Below are 20,847 nucleotides of genomic sequence, written 5' to 3' on the forward strand. Positions count from 1 at the left end.
GTTGAAGACACATTTGTCTTCGTTGTAGGTTAGATTCAGCTTTAGGGCAGTTTTTAAAAATCTCGCAAGATTTAGATCGTGGTCTTGCTGGTTGTGCCCGCAGATAGTGACATTGTCCAGATAGGGGTAGGTAACTTGTAGTTTATTCTCGTCAACCATGCGGTCCATCTCACGTTGGAAGACCGAGACCACATTTGTTACCCCGAAGGGCACTCTGAGAAAATGGTAGAGGCGCCCGTTCGCCTCGAAGGCGGTGTATGGGCGGTCCTCCATTCTAATGGGGAGCTGGTGATACGCGGATTTGAGGTCGATAGTCGAGAAGACTCGGTATTGCGCAATCTGGTTGACCATTTCTGATATGCGGGGTAAAGGGTAAGCATCCAGCTGGGTATAAATATTAACAGTCTGGCTGTAGTCAATTACCATCCGTTTCTTTTCGCTATTTTTAACTATGACTACTTGGGCACGCCACGGGCTGGTACTGCATTCAATAATGCCTTCCCGCAGGAGTCTGTCCACTTCCGTCTTGATAAAGTGTCTGTCTTCCAGACTGTACCGTCTACTTTTGGTCGCTATGGGCCTACAGTTCGGAGCGAGATTAGCGAATAAAGAGGGCGGGCTGATTTTTAAGGTCGATAGGTCACAGACTGTGAGTGGCGGCTGGGACCCGCCATATGCTAGCGTGACACTTTCGTGGTGGCACTGGAAGTCCAGGGCCAAGATTACATTAACAGAGTGTTCTGGCATCACGAGGAGTTTAAAATCCTTGTAGTCCGTGCCTTTTACAGTCAGTGTTACCACACTGTAGCCCAAAATGTCCGAAGTGTGGGGCTTAGCAGCCATAGCAATTCTGCTCCGTGTAGGGGTTACCATTAATGAGTGCCGCCGTACCAGGCTAGGGTGGATAAAACTCTCGGTACTCCCACAGTCAATTAAACATTTCGTTAAATTTCCATTTACCTGTATGTCCATCATGGATTTTGTCAACGGGTGTGGCCTGGATTGATCCACCGTGATCGAAGCCACTGTTGGGCCCTGGGCGGCCGTTGAGTCGGGAAAAGATGGCGGATCCCAAGATGGCGGCCCGCACAACACGCACGAGGCGGTGACGGAGTTGGAAATCTGATTCCCCCTGCAGACTTGGCTAAAATGCCCCTTTTTCTTACATTTGAAGCATGTAGCGTCCTTCGCTGGGCATCGTTGTCTGGGGTGCTTGGCCTGGCCGCAGAAGTAGCATTTCGGGCCTCGAGACATTGCCGCTGTAGTAGGACTCCTGGGTGAACTTCTGTGTGGGGACTCCGGCGGCGTAGAGCTGGTCTGAGACCTGGATGGGGAAGATGTCTGATTCCAAGATGGCGGCCCCCTCGGCGCGCACGAGGCGGTGAGGGCCGCATGGCCGGAAAAATAAGAGTCAGAGTTTCTCTGGGCCACGTCCAGCGATCGCGCAGTGGCCACTGCCTTTTTTAAGTTCAGGACCTCCTCCTCCAGCAGTCTCTGCCGGATATAATTCGATTTGAGGCCTGTGATGAAGGAATCGCGGACCAATTCGTCAGAGTACGCGTTGGCCGTCACGGCCTTGCAGTTACAGTCCCGGACCAGGTCCTTTAGGCCCTGTAAGAAATCGTCCATTGATTCCTCTGGGCGCTACCTGCGTGTAGCCAGCAGATGTCTGGCGTACACTTCGTTTACCGGCCTCTGGTATTGGGCCTTCAGGATAGTGATGGCCTCCGTGTAAGAGGTGGCGTCCCGGATGAACGAATAAATCCGATGACTTACGCGAGTAGTCAGTAGACTCAGTTTATCTACCTCGCTAGCGGATGAGGCCCCCGCGAAGAGTTCGAAGCATTTGAGCCAGTGTCCAAATTGATTTGATGCTTCAGCAGAATATGGATCCAAGTCCAGACGCTCTGGTTTTAGGAGTCGATCCATCCTAGTATTCTTTAGTGATTAAAATTGATGGGCCTTCAATAACCACAAAACTAGAAGTTATAGACTTAAACAAGTTGGCTTTTAATCACTAAGATCAGAGCTAACATCTCAACACGCCGACTGGTTCACAGGAATGAGTCATACAGATCCTGGGATCTTTATGTAAGAGAAGTTAGGGGCGGAGCCAAGAGCCAAGACCTGGAACCTCCCAGGTTAGTCGGGAAAGAGGAAGTGAAACTATACACAGTGGGGGAGGGTAATATACATGAGTGCAAAACGAATACAGGATCAAGACAAACAGATTTCATTACAATATAAAAAAGCAGAGAGAACTCAATGCAATACAAAATTACTTTCCTGTTTCGACTTAAAACACACACTACATTTTCTAGCAACCCTTGCAATCTTGAAAATGTGACAAAACCAACATTATAAATTATTGTCAACGTAATTTTTTTTGCAATTTATCTCTATAGCTTTTTACCCAAGACTTGCCTAGATTTGGGTCTATGCTGTCACACTATAGACTATAGTAAATCTGCTCCAAGACTTCTACCAATGTTCCTTTAGACAGCCTCCTAGAAGCACAACATACTACCAGGCAGAACATTCCTAGACAATTTTCCATCCCCTCTGTAGAGATGCTGAAGCCTCACAGCGTGGCTTAACTTGGGAACTAAGTAGAGTAGGGGGGAAGTTAAATTCATGACTTTCCTACTCTGTGGTGCTGCAGGTTCATGCAAATTCTGTACCACCATCATGCTATACCATTAAAACACTGGCTCTTAACTTTCAACACAGTTACCAGACAATGAACTCCTCAGTATCAAGTTAAATCTTTCTAGTTGGCAAGAAGGTTTAATGACAGCTAAAAGCATTTTTCACCCTAATATAATAAGGAACCATTTCAATCACGTAAAACTAAACACCACTGTACCTGTAGCATTGCAGGTCTCTGCACTAAATGGCAGCACTTTCACATATTTATCGTTTGATCCAGTAGCCAATAGTTGTCCACAATGACTCCAGGCCACACAGTAGATTGATCCCTTATGGTGTTTGTTCCTTTTAAACTTTACTACAGGTTGCTTAGGTGAACTGTATGCACTAAAAATGGGTAGGGAAAGAAAAAGAAAAAGCAGATATTGAACAAGTGATAAATACTAACAGTACAATTCTTCCCTTCCCACAAAGTTGGAAAATAATTATTTGTACTGATTATTTCACATTTACACTATTGTTGGAGTCGCTAGAAATCAACAGGCAAAGGCAAAACACGTGTTACTTTATTCACTCTCCATGAGGACTGAGGGTCTCAGCCTCGTTGCAGGGCTAGGACGTCATCACGCTACCGACGCTCTTAAAGGGACCCTGCCCCGATAACTCAACCAAGTACGTACATATAACAACATTGGCTATACATAGTGAATTGTGTTATTGTCCCTATGTGGTCTCCGCCACATACGTCCCCCCAGAATTCACTAGCACTGGCAATGTCAGTCGTTGGGGGGGCCGGATCACACAGTCGGAACGGCTCCTCAATTCCGGGGCGGGGACCGGGGGGGTTCGTCGGAGGGACCTCGGGCGCTCGGTGGTGGACTGAGGGTGCAGAAACCGGAGGTCGGCCCCGCCTCGGGGACTGTGCCAACTCAACGGGTCGGTCCAGATCCAGGTGGGCCGGCTTAAGACGGTCCACGGAAATGCAGTCCGGCGTACCGCCGACATCCACTATGACGGTCTTGTCCCCGGTTTCCAGGACGCGCAATGGTCCATCGTAGGGTGGCTGAAGAGATCCCCGGTGGGCGTCGTGGCGGACGAAAACGTACTCCGCCGCACGAAGGCCGAGCAGAACGTGGGACTGCGGGAGGCCGTGCTGCGACGTGGGCACTGGCGCGAAAACCTTGGCGTTGTCCAGAAGATTGGACCGCTGACGGGCTGTGGACCAAGGTTCCGTTGCGTTGGGGACAAAATCCCCGGGAACCCGCAGTGGCTGTCCATAGACGAGCTCGGCGGACGAGGACTGGAGGTCCTCCTTGGGGGCGATCCGGAGTCTCAGCATGACCCACGGGAGTCTGTCGATCCAACCGTCGTCCCGGAGGCTGGCCCGGAGCGCGGCCTTCATGGAGTGATGAAACCCTTCGCACAGTCCGTTAGCCTGAGGGTGGTATGCTGTGGTGCGGTGGAGTCTCAACCCGAGGCCTCGGGCGACAGCGTACCAGAACTCAGACATGAATGGGGTCCCCGGTCGGAGGAAATGTCAGATGGGGCGCCGAACCAGGCGACCGAAGTGCTGATGAACGCCCGAGCCACATCAGCAGACGTCGTTGAAGACAGCGGGACGGCTTCCGGCCATCGGGTGGTTCTTTCGACCATTGTGAGGAGGTGGGTGAACCCGCGGTAGGGCGGCAGGGGCCCCACCAGGTCCACGTTAACATGGTCGAACCGCCTCTCGGGCACCGCGAAAGGCGCCAACGGGGCCTTAGTATTGCGATGCACTTTCGAGCGTTGGCATACCACGCAGGTGCTGGCCCAGTCGCGAACGTCTTTCCTGAGCCCGTGCCAGACGAACTTAGCCGCCACCAGCCTCTGACGGTTTCCTGCCCGGGTGGGAAAGATTATGGACGGCGTCAAAAACTTGCCGTCTCCACCTGTCGGGCACGACGGGGCGTGGCTGCCCAACGGAGACGTCGCACAGGAGTGTGGTGCCGGCATTGTCGAACGCGATGTCCGCTAGTTGAAGGCCCGTGACCGCCATCCTGTAGGCCTGGTCGGCCGCCATGCGGGTGTAGTCGATGCCGGGGTGTACGGCACTGGCGACGGCTCGGGAGAGACAGTCGGCGACGGGGTTGTCTTTCCCAGCCACATGCTGGATGTCCGTTGTGAAGTCTGAGATGACGGCCAGCTGGCGTTGCTGACGGGCCGACCACGGCTCGGAAGCTTTGGCCATGGCGAAGGTCAACGGTTTGTGGTCCACGAACGCTGTGAACGGGCGAGCCTCCAGTAGGAAACGGAAGTGTCGGACGGCAAGGTAGAGGCCGAGAAGCTCACGATCGAAGGTGCTATACTTCCGCTCGTTGGGGCAGAGCTGCCGGCTGAAGGCGGCGAGCGGCTGCCAAGTGCCGTTGACCCACTGTTCGTGGATGGCGCCGACCGCATAATCCAAGGCGTCGGTGGTGAGAGCGATTGGCGCATCAGGTAACGGATGCGCCAGCATGGTCGCATTAGCCAGGGCCCTTTTCGTGTCCGTGAAAGAATTGGCCATCTCCTCGGACCAGTCGACGGCGAGCTTGTCGGGCTTGCCTTTGAGGGCCTCATAAAGGGGCCGCATAAGCTGGGCTGCTCGGGGGGACGAAGCAATGGTAAAAGTTCACCATGCCCAAAAACCCCTGCAGGGCCTTCACGGTGAGGGGTCGCGGGAAGTCCATCACGGCCTCCACTTTCAATGGCAGTGGCACCGCCCCGTCCTTTGTGATGCGGTGCCCGAGAAAGTCGATCGAGGACAGCCCGAACTGGCATTTGGCTGGGTTGACGATTAGGCCGTGCTGGCTGAGGTGTTGGAAGAGAGTCTGAAGGTGCGACACATGCTCCGTCCTGGAGGTGCTGGCGATGAGGATGTCGTCCAGGTATACGAACAGGAATGTCAGGTCCCATAACACGGTATCCATTAGGTGTTGAAAAGCCTGGGCGGCGTTTTTGAGGCTGAATGGCATGCGGAGGAATTCGAACAGCCCGAACGGGGTGATCACCGCAGTTTTCGGGACGTCCTGCGGCCAGACAGGGACCTGGTGGTAACCCCGGATGAGGTCCACTTTCGAGAATACCACTTTCCCGGCCAGGCGGGCGGAAAAGTCCTGGATGTGTGGAATCGGGTAGCGGTCGGGGGTCGTAGCGTCGTTGAGGCGCCGGTAATCGCCACACGGGCGCCACCCGCCGCCTGGTTTCGGAGCGATGTGGAGGGGTGAGACCCACGGAATGTTCGACCAGCGGATGGTGTCGAGGCGCTCCATGGTGTCGAACTCGGCTTTAGCGATGGCGGATCGAGGTGCCGAGCGCGGGCGTAGACGGGCGGACCGGTGGTCGAGATGTGGTGTTCTACCCCGTGTTTGGTGGCGGCGGACGAGAACGTGGGCTTCGTAAGGTCCGGGAACTCGGCGAGGAGGCGGGAAAACTCGTCGGAGGCCGAGAGTGTGCTGGACAACTTCGTCATGCTGGATCCGCTGAGGGAACACAGGAGCGAGCTGAAAATCTCAGCGTTGACGAGATGTCGGTTCTTGACGTCCACCAAAAGGCCATTGGCGCAGAGGAAGTCAGCGCCGAGAAGGGGGGGTGGACACTTTTGCCGTGACACAGTCCAGGTGAACCGCTGCCCGCCAAAACAAAGCGCCACGCTCCGTTTCCCGAAGGTGCGGATGGAACTGCCGTTGGCGGCGTCGAGGACGGGGCCATGGTTCCCCCCTTGCATGTCTATGGTTGACGCGTGCAGGACGCTCACCTGGGCACCCGTGTCGCAAAGAAAACAACGTCCGGAGTTGGTGTCCGTAATAAATAACAAACTGCCTGAACGGCCGACAGCCATAGCAGCCGACGAGTGGTCTTTTGTTTGTTTCGACACGGGAAAACTGCACGGGGGCCGGCACTTCCTGGCCTTGGGGCCAAACTGCACGTGGTAGAAGCAGAGGTTTGGGGGCTGCCGCCGTTGGGCTGTATCGGTGGGGACAGGGCTCCGCGTGGCCGCGCAGTACTGTTGCCCGGCGGAGAAAAATTTGTCGGCCTCCTTGGTCAGGTCGCGGAAATCGGTACTGGAAGAGTTGGCTAAAGCCGACCGTACCTGATCTGGCAGCTGTTGAAGGAACAGTTCCTTGAAGAGGAAGCACGGCCTGTGTGTGCCCAGGAGGGCCAGCATGTGGTCCATCAGCTCCGAGGGCTTGGAGTCGCCAAGCCCGGGTAGAAAGAGAAGCCAGCGTGCGCGCTCGGCTTTGGTGAGTCCAAAAGTTTCTAAGAGGTGCGTTTTCAGCGTTTCGAATTTGTTGAGCTCCGGGGGGTTCTCGAGCAGGCTCACGACTCTGGCCGCGGTGGAGCTGCCGAGAGCAGAGACGAAGTAGTAGTACCTCGTGTCGTCCGCGGTGATGTCCCGGAGTGCAAATTGAGCCTCGGCCTGGGCGAACCAAGCGGCAGCCTGTCGTTCCCAAAACTCGGGTAATTTGATGGAAACGGCGTTAGTCGCCTTTTCGGATGAGGTCTTTGGAATCGTCCAAAAGAGCAGCGGGGTCACCAATGTTGGAGTTGCTAGAAATCAACAGGCTCTGAGACTTTTGTTGCAGCAAAGGCAAAACGCGTGTTACTTTATTCACTCTCCATGAGGACTGAGGGTCTCAGCCTCGTTGCAGGGCTAGGACGTCATCACGCTACCGACACATAACGTCATCACGCTACCGACGCTCTTAAAGGGACCCTGCCCCGATAACCCAACCAAGTACGTATATATAACATTGGCTATACATAGTGAATTGTGTTATTGTCCCGATGTGGTCTCCGCCACACTATATATAGATTATATTTTAATCACATTAGTGGATTAGAGGCCAGATGTTGTGTCATTTTGTATGTAGTCAGCCAACAATGAGCAAGTTGTTTGACAGAAATTGTTCAGATTTACATTTAAGATTGAGAAATCCATACACCTAAAATGGCTTTCCGCACTATAATGATACACACCATGTTGGTCTTCGGTATTACTGGTTGGAACCTGAATAAAGTTGTTCCTCACTTAAAACTTTTCAGATGAATACAGGCTTGAACAAAAGTTGCAAATGTCGCTGAAATTGCTGGATTGCATAAGATAACGAACCTCCTGAGTCAGGAACTACATAGGTAGTCACAGGAAAGTTGCATTTACTTACACTGCTCTAGATCAAAGTACTGCGAGGGAATCAAGATTTCCTGGACTCAGGTGACTCTGGAGCAAGCCTCATAGATATAGTCCCAGCTGTTTAGTTGCTCTGGGATGTTTCCCATAATTGGCATCACTGGAGCAGCCTCGCAGAGAGGGAGACCATACTCAAGGAGCTCCACACCAGCAAGAAGTTTAACATTACCAAAGCAAAAAAAAAACATTCAATGGTGAGGTTACCAGCCCTCCACAAAAAGGGGTACATAGAAACATAGAAGATAGGAGCAGGAGTAGGCCATTCGGCCCTTCGAGCCTGCTCCACCATTCAATGAGATCATGGCTGATCATCCAAATTCAGTACCCTGTCCCTGCCTTCTCCCCATATCCCTTGATCCCTTTAGCCTCAAGAAATATATCCAACTCTTTCTTGAATATATTTAATGAACTGGCCTCCACCGCCCTCTGTGGCAGGGAATTCCACAGGTTCACCACTCTCTGGGTGAAGAAATTCCTCCTCATTTCAGTCCTAAATGGCTTACCCCTTATCCTTAGACTATGACCCCTGGTTCTGGACTCCCCGGCCATCCGAAACATCCTTCCTGCATCTAGTTTGTCCAGACCTGACAGAATTTTATAGGTTTCGATGAGATCTTCTCTCAATCTTCTAAACTCCAGTGAGTATAAGCCCAATCGACACAATCTCTCCTGTCATTCCTGCCATCCCAGGTATCAGCCTGGTGAATCTTCGCTGCACTCCCTCCATGGCAAGAATGTCCTTCCTCAGGTAAGGTGACCAAAACTGCACACAATACTCAAGGTGCGGTCTCACCAAGGCCCTGTACAACTGTGGCAAGACATCCTTGTTCCTGTACTCGAACCCTCTTGCTACGAAGGCCAACATACCATTTGCCTTCTTAACCGCCTGCTGCACCTGCATGCTTACCTTCAGCGACTGGTGCACAATGACACCCAGGTCTCTCTGTACTTCCCCTTCTCCCAATCTATTGCCATTCAAATAATAATCTGCCTTCCTGTTTTTGCCACCAAAGTGGATAACCTCACATTTATCCACATTATAGTGCATTTGCCATGTTTCTGCCCAATCACCCAACCTGTCCAAATCGTACTGGAGTTTCACGACATCCTCCTCACAGCTTACCCTCCCACCCAGCTTTGTGTCGTCTGCAAATTTGGAGATATTACATCCAATTCCCTCGTCCAGATCATTAATATATATTGTGAACAGCTGGGGTCCTAGGACCGATCCTTGCGGTACCCCACTAGTCATTGCCTGCCACTCGGAAAACGACCCGTTTATTCCAACTCTTTGCTTTCTGTCCGCCAACCAGTTCTCTATCCAAGTCAATACCTTGCCCCCAATCCCATGTGCCTTAATTTTGCACGCTAATCTCTTATGTGGGACCTTATCGAAAGCCTTCTGAAAGTCCAAATACACCACATCCACTGGTTCTCCCTTATCTATTTTACCAGTTACATCCTCAAAAAATTCCAGTAGATTAGTCAAGCATGATTTACCTTTTGTAAATCCATGTTGACTTTGTCCGATCCTGTCACTGCTTTCCAAGTGCTCTGCTATTACATCTTTTATAATGGACTCTAGCATTTTCCCCACTACCAATGTCAGGCTTACCGGTCTATAATTCCCCGCTTTTTCTCGACCAACTTTTTTGAATAGTGGGGTAACATTAGCTACCCTCCAATCCATGGGTACCGTTCCAGAGTCTATCAAGTTCTGGAAGATGACCAGCAATGCATCTACTATCTCTAGGGCCACTTCCTTAAGTACCCTGGGATGTAGACCATCAGGCCCTGGGGATTTATCGGCCTTCAGTCCCATCAATTTTCCTAACACCATTTCCCTACAAATACTGATTTCTTTCAGTTCCTCCCTTTCATCAGACCCTATGTTCCCCGGCATCTCCGAGAGGTTATTTGTGTCCTCCTTTGTGAAGACAGAACCAAAGTATGTATTTAGTTGGTCGGCCATTTCCTTGTTTCCCATTATAAATTCCCCTGATTCTGACTGTAAGGGACCTACGCTTGACTTCACCAATCTTTTTCTCTTCACATATCTATAAAAGCTTTTACAGTCAGTTTTTATGTTCCATGCTAGCTTACTCTCATATTCTATTTTCCCTTTCTTAATTAATCTCTTTGTCCTCCTTTGTTGACTCCTAAACTGCTCCCAATCCTCAAGATTATTGCTTTTTCTAGCCAATTTATTTGTCCTCTCCTTGGATCTTATGCTATCCCTAATTTCCCTCGTTAGCCACAGTTGAGTCACCTTTTTTGTTTTATTTTTATGCCAAACTGGGATGAACAAATTCTGTAGCTCATCCATTTGGTCTTTGAATGTTTGCCATTGCCTATCCACTGTCAACCCTTTGAGTGCCATTCCCCAATCAATCCTACCCAACTCGCGCCTCAGAACATCGTAGTTTCCTTTATTTAAATTGAGGACCCTTGTCTCTGAGTCAGCTACTTCATTCTCCATCTTAATGAAGAATTCGATCATATTATGATCGCTCCGACCCAAGGGGCCGCGTACAACAAGATTGCTAATTAATCCTTTCTCGTTACATAATACCCAGTCTAAGATGGCCTGATCTCTGGTTGGTTCCTCGACATATTGGTCCAGGAAACCATCCCGTAAACACTCCAGGAATTCCTCCTCCACAGTATTGTTACTAATTTGGTTGGCCCAATCTATATGTAGATTAAAGTCACCCATGATGACTGCTGTGCCCTTATTGCACACTTCTTTAATTTCCCTTTTAATGCCATCCGCCTTACTGTTTGGAGGTCTATATACCACTCCCACTAATGTTTTTTTCCCCCTTAGTATTTCTCAATTCTACCCATACAGATTCCACATCATCAGAGCGAATATCCTTCATTACAATTGTATTAATCCCTTCTTTAACCAGTAATGCTACCTCACCTCCCTTTCCTTTTTGCCTATCTTTCCTGAATATCGAATACCCCTGGATGTTAAGTTCCCAGTCTTGGCCATCCTTGAGCCACGTTTCCGTAATCCCAACCAAATCATATTCATTTACCTCTATTTGCGCAGCCAATTCATCCACCTTATTACAAATGCTCCTCGCATTAAGACACAAAGCCTTCAGGCTTGTTTTTTTAACGCTCTTAGACCTATTAGAATTATTATTTACTGTGGCCACGTTTGATTGAAACCGTTGATTTCTCTGACTGCCACTTTTGTTTTTCTCCTTCCTATCTTTTGCTTTTATCCCTGTTTTCCTTTCCTCTATCTCCCTGCTCAGGTTCCCAACACCCTGCCATTTTAGTTTAAACCCCCCCGGTACGAAGGAACGGAGTTGTGCATGGGTTAGACACTAGCATTTCATCCCCTGGAATGGGTTCAAATTCAGTCCAAACTGCTGGGATAAAAGTCTCCTGTCTCATGAATGTAAAGGTCCTATGTGAAATTATTCTCGGCAGTCAGAATTCAGTTCCTACAGCAAAACACTGCCCTTGATTCAGCACTAATCAGCAATGTAATTCCTGAAACCACAGGAAGTCTGGAGTGGGAAATGAAATAGACCACACTGGTGCAAAAGGGGATGCTCTTCAGCACCAAGGAAGCATTGCTTGTATCTAGCTGTGCTATACCTGATCTGGGAGTTCTTGATGCGAACACTGGATGTCTGGTTGGTTAGGTACTGTTTCTTTCAAATTGAAAAACCAAATAGAAAATTTGATAAGGTAAAATCAAAAAGTAATTAGGTGACCCCCAAGCTTGGGTTTTAACCACCTGAAGATCCAGTGAGGGGCTAAGGTTGAGAGGAGGGAAGAATTCCAGTTTCCTTGCAGAGAATGAGTAGGTGGCCTGCCCCCAAACCTTGGCTTTGTCAGTAACTAAATCAACAAGTTGCTACAAACTTCATAAGCACAGCTGTAAGGGCTTGGTCATTAATTTCATCTCCATCGATATGGGACAGCATCCATTTTTTGTTCAAAGTTTTCCCCCTCCCCCGTGGCATGGTCAAAACCAGTAACTCGAAGTATGAGGAAATTGCAGATGGAATCAGGCAGTCAATCACCTGGGTGTGGTTTTTCTTAAAGCATGTAAAACTGGTATTTCAAAGCATCTAGAGAGACCAGAATATATCTGATGAAATAAAGATAATATATTTAAAATAAAATGCTCTATGATGAAAGAAAGGGGCTTGCATTTATATAGTGCTTTATCAAGTCCTAAGGAGACCTCAGAGTGCTTCCCAGTCAATGAGTTACTCTTTGAAGTGTAATCAATTATGAAGAGAACACACCAGCCAACTTACACAAAGCAAGGTCCCACAAACAAGTAAAATGACCAGTTAATCTGCTGTGTTGGTTGAGGAAGAAACGGACACAGAATCTTTATCATCTACTGTAAAAGACAGCACCTTCAACAATGGACTCTATATTGCACCGGAGTATAAACCTAGATTAGGTGGTCAATCCTGGATTGGGCTTAAACCCACTACATTCTAACTCGGAAGACTGTGGGGTTCTAGCCCCACTCCAGCTAAAATCACAGTTTACCAGTACAGAGCAACATTAAACTTTCCAATTGCCAGAACCACCTTACCAATTCAGATTGGCAGGGTTATCTGGGGCCAGGTGGGAAGAATTCCTGTGACGGATGTATCTTTAGGGCTTCATTAATATGCCAGGCTGCCTAATCAATCAAAAGTGCTCTGGGGTACTGCAGAACCCCAAAAGAGACATTACTTGCCCCTTCCCCCTAGCAGAATAGCCACTAGTTGATCAGACATTTGACAAAAACACAGGTTGGACCCCAATTACTTGTTAATTTGACAGTTATATTTCTTTAAAAAAAAAAAAATAATTTGTGAAACTATTATTACCTTGGGTCAATAACCTCTGGGTATGCACAAACTCGTAAGGTTTTGGTATTTGAACCAACAGCATAGAGAGTCCCGCTTGGATGGAATGCTACTGCCCTTATGGCTTGGGTATCTTCAAGGGTATTAATGGCAATGAACTGCTTTTTGGATCCATCATCCTATTGCATGTAAAAAAAACAATGAATTAAATGCTTTTGAGCTACCAAAATAAACACGAATTCTGCAAAAATATTTTAATGCGTATAGAATCAAAAAATAAACTCAGAACAGACTAATTAATTCACAAAATTCTCTTTTGAAAAATGCAGAAATCTTATCACAGTTCTCAAAAAGGTTTACATGTAACTCAAATTTCTGTATTTCAATTTTGTGCTTACATAATTCAATTTTTTTTAAGCAAGCCAGATGTCCGAGGTATGTGGAAGCCCACCACCAGGCTTCTGAGAAAACCACACAAATAGAGTTTGTTTGCATGACATGAAGCCCACTCCCTCCCCACATAAGGATACCCCACTTACACAAGTCCAGAGACCTTAGGTGTAGGTTGGAAAGAGACAAGTGTACACAGAGATACTGACCAAGTTCCCTTCCAAGTCACACACCATCCTGAATTGGAAATATATCACCGTTCCTACATAGTCGCTGGGTCAAAATCCTGGACTGTTTCTGTGCTGTACCTCCCTCCCTAACAGCACTGTGGGAGTACCTTCACCACGCAGACTGCAGCGGTTCAAGGAGGCAGCTCACCACCACCTTCTCAAGGGCAATTAGGGACGGGCAATAAATGCTGGCTTCGCCAGCGACACCCACATCCCATAAAAACAGATTTTAAAAAGTTTAACCAACTAAAGCAACACAATTTACCAGCATGGAACACTGGTAAGCATCCCACTGTTTGTATAGCTGGGATAACCATTTCAGATAGGGAATTCCAATTCCCAGAGACAGTTCTACCCCATAAGAATCCCGTTAGCAAGTTAAGTTGGTTGGTCAATCATCAGAAGTGCAGCCACACTGCCCAAGCATTTTTAACCACCACAGCAACTGCAGGCCAGAACATGTACTTTTGCCAAGTGTGTTTACTGCCCCTTAAGCTAAAATGGCTAAAAAAATGGAATGAGCAGGGGAGGTCCAAAAATGGTGCACAAAGCTGAAAAAACAGAAAGACCTGAGGTGAAGGGGAGCAAGGCCGGCACTTCAAACAGGAAGCACGAGAGTCCATTCATGATCTGTGTGGCTGAACAAAAAAGTCCTGGTCTGGAAGGGAGCAGGGTCATTGGTGCAGTAAAATATCCAAAATGGCCTGTAGGGCTGAAGGGTGCATGGAATAGTTCGAAAATGGGCCATAGGAAGGCTGGGGCTGGGGGCGGGGGGGTGGGAGTGGGGTGGAGGGTTGGGGGGAAACAGGGTCAGGGCAGGGGGGGGGGGGGGGGTAATATCAGTGGGACTGGAGGAAGCAGGGCACAAGACCAAAAAGACCAACTGAGAGTCCAAGAAAGGCACAAAGTCTAAAGGAAAGAAACTTTAAAATTTGGTTATCTCAGAAGCCAAAGAGACTACAGTACAACAAGGCAAATTTTTATTTGTATGAACAAAACCTCAGTGTCTGGATTGCAAAATGGGTATTGGTGGGGGTGTTCTACAGAAATCACGTAGTGGTGAGGTCTGCAAGTGCATTATGACGGGAATTCCTATGTAAGCAGTTGCCTACTATAAATGTTGATTTTGATAGTTTCCATGATAAATTTTGATTTAAAAGCATTACTTAAAAATCACATCAACAGAAAGTAAGGTTTGTGCACCAGAAGTGTGTCATATAGAACAACTTGCATTTATATAGTTCCTTTAATGTAGTAAAATGTCCCAAGGTGTGTCACAGGATCGTTATCAAATAAAATTTGACACTGAGCCACATAAGGAGATATTAGGACAGATGACCAAAAGCTTGGTCAAAGAGGTAGGTTTTAAGGAGCGTCTTAAAGGAGGAGAGGTAGAGAGGCTTAGAGGTTTAGGGAGGGAATTCCAGAGCTTAGGGAGCTGAAGGCATGGCAACCAATGCTGGAGCAATTAAAATTGGGGATGCACAAAAGGCTAGAATTGGTGGAGCACAGAGATCTCGGAGGGATTTAGGACCGGAGGAGGTTACAGAGATAAGGAGGGGTGAGGCCATGGAGGGATTTGAGAACAAGGATCAGTATTTTAAACTTGAGGTGATGCCAGACCAAGAGCCAATGTAGGTCAGCGAGCATAGGGGTGATGGGTGACCGGACCCTGATGCGAGTTAGGATATGGGCAGAGTTTTGGATGAGCTCAACTTTATGTAGGGTGGAAAATGGGAGGCCGGCCAGGAGTGGGTTGGAATAGTCAAGTCTAGAGATAACAAAGGCACGGATGTGGGTTTCAGCAGCAGATGAGCTGAGGGAGGGCGAAGTTGGGCAATGTTACAGAGGTGGAAGTAGGCGGTCTTAGTGATGGCACGGATGTGTCGTTGGAAGCTCATCTCGGGGTCAAGTATGAAACCAAGATTGCGAATGGTCTGGTGCAGCCTCAGAGAGTTGCCAGGGAGAGGAATAGAGTCAGTGGTTAGGGAATGGAGTTTGTGGCGGGGACTGAAGACAACAGCTTTGGTCTTCCCTATATTTAGTTGGGAGGAAATTTCTGCTCATCCAGTAGTGGATGTCAGTCAAGCAGTGTGACAAATCAGAGACAGTGGAGGGGTCGAGAGAAGTGGTGGTGAGGTAGAGCTGGATGTCGTCAGCGTATATGTAGAACTTGATGTGTTTTTGGATGATGTCACTGAGGGGCAGTATGTAGATGAAAAATAGGAGGGAACCAAGCATAGATCCTTTGGGAACTCCAGAGGTAATGGTATGGGAGCAGGAAGAGAAGCCATTGCAGGTGCTACTCTGGCTATGATTAGATAGGTAAGAATGGAACCAGGCGAGGACAGTCCCACCCAGCTGGATGACAGAGGAGAGGCGTTGGAGGAGGATGGTGTGGGCAACCGTGTCAAAGGCTGCAGACAGGTCAAGAAAGTTGAGGAAGGATAGTTTACCACCGTCAGTCACATAAGATGTAATTTGTGACTTTGATAAGGGTTGTTTAAGTACTGTGGCAGGGGCGGAAACCTAATTGGAGGGGTTCAAACATAGAGTTGCAGGAAAGATTTAATAATAGATAAATACAGAGTTAGATAGACAACCTATAATATATTAAAAGTCTTGAGTCAAACTCCATTGAAAACTGTTAAGTATAAACATCTATAATGGGATTTACAATGTTAAATTATCCAGTTAGCGGTCACAATTCCCTGTCTGGCCTGTAGGTGGCACTCTTATTAGGATTTCTCATGTTAATCTGATCAATGAGCTGTCACAGCTCCCCGTCAGACAGTTAGGTCCAGCTGTACAACATGATCACAGCTTCTTCTCCATAGATGCTGCTGTTGTGAGTAAATTAATATCTGCTGAAATATTATTTAAAAGATTTTATTTGCCTCTCGAAGAAACTTTTGTAGCCCTTCAATCAGAATTGGCCATAATGCTCTCCAGAGATCACAAACTCAATCTGCTGCTCCTTGTGCTTTCGCTATAGCTTCTCCCACCTGGCTGGCTGCCTTGGCTACTGCCTGTGAGCATGCCAGGAATGCACTGCAATCACCAATACACACAAACCACAGTGAATAAGCAAGTATCAATTAACACCAACTAAAAATTAAAAAATGGAAAATCTGATTATCTGATCAGAGTGTGCAAATTTAATTGGGTCAGATCTAGTGCAACAAGCAGTCAATCTTTCAAGCAACCAATGCAAGAGCAAACGAGAAGAGCTCAAAAAGAAAAGGAACAATCTCAAAAATAATCACGCAACCAAAAGTGGACTATGGCTATTAAATTCCTTCTTGGTACAACAAAAAAGAGATTGAATTATCAAAAAAAAACTTCCATGACTCCCTTTCCCACCACGTAATGCCACTCATGACCTCCCAACTGAAAAGAAACAGGAAAAGAGAGAAGAGAACATATACAGAAACAGAAACACAAAAGACTGAGACACAAATCAGAACCCAGAGAAACACAATGAGAAACAGCAAAACACGAGGAGAGGCAGAAGGCTGATCATATTTTCCAAAGCTATGGGAGATCTATTAGTATAAAGGAAATTGGTAGACACATAAAATTAATAGCAAACAAGTAAATACCTCCATTAACAATCTGCTGGTGAGAATCTTTGTTAGCTCAGAATACATAGCACACACCAACAAATTCTGACATTAATAAAGCTTTACAAGCAAACTGTACCTCTTCATTCTTTGTCCCATTTCCACTGACTGAGGCATTGTCCACTATTGATGGGTTTATTGCAGGATCTTTTAATGCAGACGAAGAATCAGCACTACGTAAAAATAAAAAGCTATAGTTACACCAGAGTTCCTTTTTAATAGCTTAGGATAATGTACGGTTTAAAAAAAAAGTTCACGGAGCAATTAACTTTAAGGGTAATTGTCAAGTACTTACAGCAGTGAATCTGTTGGGACAACGCATCAAGTCAGATGGTTTGGAGTGCAGTTTAGAACTCCAATAGTAACTATTCTGTTTTCAGAACTATGGCAACATTTATTAAACCAATCATGTTACTATTTTTCTAGGTTTGACAACATCTCAGCAGAGATTGGGAGAAAAAACCCATTAATGTGATTTGCAATGGGCTAAGTTTACACTACCTCAGAAGGGCTGGTTCAGTGTATGGTAGATTAAATGGAGGAAATACAATATCTTCTGTGGAAAAAAGTAAGTGGAAATGCTTCACTACATTTCAATTATTTATACATCATAAATATGTATAAAAGGAAACTTTCAGCAAAAATAATTAAATACATGGCACAATTTCCAATCATGAATTGATACGGTTAGCTGAAATATATACACATCTTACTTTTGCATGGTAAATAATGAGGACACCTCAGAATAGGGGAATGCATTTCCTGTGCTGGGTTTACTTGTGCAGTGGCTCAAGCCCTCAGACAATCCTGAACACTGCTGATTGACTTCAAGTGGTGTTAAAAAATTTGTGGCTGAAGAGCCATTTTGTTCATTTGGTTTGTTCCCATTGCACTGTTGGTTAGGAGACTGCGCCTCAGTGCTAAGGTTATCCATTCCTATGTTTAATTCTTCTAACTTTTGCATTGATCTGTAAAAAAAAAATACAAAACCAAATCATACCATGAACTTCACCAAATAGTGATATTTAAAAAAATAATTCTACTACTGTATTTTATTTCAGATATTTATGCCAACTGTTTAAATTGCATTTTCACAAAATATTCTTAGAAACACATTTGTTACAAGATACAATAGTACTGTACTGTGTGAAGAAACATGAATTATTTTTGGGAGGGGAAGAAAAAGAATGTGGGGTGTGGCAGGGCTTGTACCAGAGCTGAAACTGACCTGCTAAGGAACTGCTCTGTGAGGTTCTGTTGCTGGCCTGCTCCATCTTCTTCATTGACCCCTCCTTCTAGCAACATCTGCTGGTACAGTTGCCTTTGTTGCTCCTTTTGCTCTAGGTGCTGTTGGTAGCGCATTCGTTGTCGATAGTACTCTTGAAATTGATCTGTAGATTCCCTCAGCTAAGAGGTTAAAGAAAATTACATGAATAAATTATTTGCATTTATTAAAAACCTATTTAAATTATAATTCGAACTTTGTTTTACATTTCAGTCTAATCAAGCAGAATCTTGTGCATAGTGTTCTGAACTGTGTACTGCTGTTCTGTCAAGAAACTCAGTTTGTAGCCTTGTATTTTATAACAAGGGAATGCCACTTCATCAAAGTGCATTCTGGGTAACAGTCCAGTAATAACGCATGATCAGAAGATATAGACTCTGAAAAAGTACTTTGGCTCATCAAACCACTCCTTTCAACAAAGATGGACTCTACTCATTTATTTAACCTTTGAAGGGGAATGAAAAGTCACAGGCAAAACGTCCCAAAAAAATCCTCCCATGGCTAAGTGGATCTGTATGTTATAGCACTAAGCCACGCAACCCTGCAAGGTCCCAAATACAATCTCTGATCTGGGTTGAGTTAGCATCAAGGGCATCACAATTGGCCTTAGCCTCCCATTCCTGACAGAAGTGTATGTGAGGATGTTGGTCCACAATAGGAACAGGCTCAGCTGTGGTGACCCCAAACAGCTTGCTAACGTTCATCACCTGGATTTACCCATGTAAAGTATCCTACAGGTGAGGTACTGGAGATTTAACGCTGCTCATGTAATGTAACCCAACATAAGCCATCAATTTCAGGGTAAATGGAGAAAATGAAAACAAAAATACCCTCATGCCTTTAATCCGGTGTTGTTCTGATATGTAGGCCTTTTTCAAAAAAATACATATTCCTAAGGATCAGTTTATTTTGGGAGCCAAAAACCTGTGAATAGTTTCAACCTGTAGTTGTGCTTCAAGAATAGTCACAGACTCAAAAGAAAGAAGTTAATACTATGTTTATTAACTCCTTTAAAAAAAAGTATCATATTGCTGTCAACCGTGATCCACAATGCAGCAGGCAAAAAAGAGAGAATCAATAGCATTTCCCAGAGCTGAAGTTCTCCACAGTCGAGTCTGCCTAATGAGATACTCTGTCGAACCGAACAAAATTCTAACATTATAAAGTACTATAACTTTCCTTATAAACACTTCAGACGGTTTTGAAAACATTTACAATTTCAAGAATAAAAACTTAACATTGTTTTACTTTAATTTCATTGTATTAAGGTTTTTTTAAAAAAAAATCAGCTAGTTTGAACTATTTTATCTTCAATATTGAATTACATGCGATTGCTTCTTCAATTTTTGCCAGACTAGTTAACGTCTTTGAGTCAAACAAGTCACTAAATGAGCAATGCATACCACCTTGAGCTGCCTGAAACAAGCTGCTGAGTCGGAGGATAAAGGAGCTATGTCATAACCTTCAAAATTTGTGCTATCCTCACTAATTTCATTATTTAACTCTGGCTCAGGTCGGCTCAAAGCTTCAGTGGAGGTTCGGGTGATCAAAGAGTCATCAATGGCAATATAGTCAGTCCGAGGAACATAAGCAGAGATCAGTCGTGCCAAAGTTTCTCCCAAATGCTCTGCAGCTCAGGGTCGGTTTCAATTTCTTCGAACTGCACCAAATTCTCTTATTTACTGACCACACCCGCACAGCAAAAACAATTTGCAATGTTGCCATGAGTCACAAGATCCTAACTTCTACAACCAGATTCATGGTCAAGAGTTCAGTCTTGGCCTCGTAACCAGCTAGTCATTTTCTAGCCAGAAACCATAACTCCAGCACCCGTCACCCTAACCTTAGAAGTGGCATTCTTTGGAAGATGGACAAATTCCACGTTCATTAAGCCAAAAATGTCAGGATGCAAAGGGCAGTTATCCATAATGATGAATGCACTTCTAACCTGAGCTTGAAATTTTCTGTCCAGATATCGAATATAATCCTCAAAAATCATACGTCATCCAAGATTGCTGATTGAAACAGTAAATTATGCCTTTAGGGAAGTGTCCCAACACTCTTGAAACACCTGGCTGCTCACTTTTACTGATGAATGAAGATGAAGCTTCTCGGATCCATCCAAATTGTCACCCAGAAGAGTTACGGCGCCTTGCAGTGTTTCCCACCAACACATTTCCCGTTGCAAATTGTGAGAGTCCTCTCTGGTAGGAGCTTAAAAGTCCCGTTTCTCAGAGGTTGAACATATCACAAGGGCAGCACTTTTGAAGTGGTAGTGTAGAGTTGATGAAAGCCATTTGTTTGTCATTTCAGGGGTCACTTCATTGGCTCTCCAGCCACATGAACTTTTTTTCATCTTTTGATCCATCCTAAATTGACTTTAGCGAAATCAATAAACCCAATTCCTTCCGCAACTTGTGTTTTTTTCCCCCAATAAAACTGGTTCTGAAATTCCAGGGAGTTTTTTTTAAATTACATGCTGCCTTGAATCATTCAAGAAGCTTTGTTCCAACATCATTGAATTTAGAAGTGCGCAACCATTTCATGTCATGCCTGAAATCTCTGCTTCTAACCCGTTTCAAGGAAGAATCGCATTGTTCTTCGTAGATTTTACGGAGTGATTTTT

At 46.1% G+C, this 20,847-nt stretch overlaps 1 protein-coding gene across 1 annotated transcript in view; it reads right to left on the reverse strand.

Annotated features, from left to right (window-relative positions):
• The window catches only part of LOC147121895 (WD repeat-containing protein 47-like), a 66,997-nt gene that overhangs the window by 29,508 nt on the left and 16,642 nt on the right, over positions 1-20,847 (reverse strand). The window contains exons 6-10 of the mRNA XM_085982420.1: positions 18,165-18,343; positions 17,650-17,904; positions 17,016-17,109; positions 12,715-12,872; positions 2,867-3,036 (exon numbers count right to left, since the gene is read on the reverse strand). Coding sequence (XP_085838546.1) covers positions 2,867-3,036; positions 12,715-12,872; positions 17,016-17,109; positions 17,650-17,904; positions 18,165-18,343 — 856 coding nt within the window. The remainder of the gene's footprint in view (positions 1-2,866; positions 3,037-12,714; positions 12,873-17,015; positions 17,110-17,649; positions 17,905-18,164; positions 18,344-20,847) is intronic.

Source organism: Somniosus microcephalus, chromosome 3 (assembly GCF_052327205.1).
Source record: "Somniosus microcephalus isolate GS21.2 chromosome 3, FLI_Smic_1.0, whole genome shotgun sequence".
Lineage (NCBI taxonomy): Eukaryota > Metazoa > Chordata > Chondrichthyes > Squaliformes > Somniosidae > Somniosus > Somniosus microcephalus.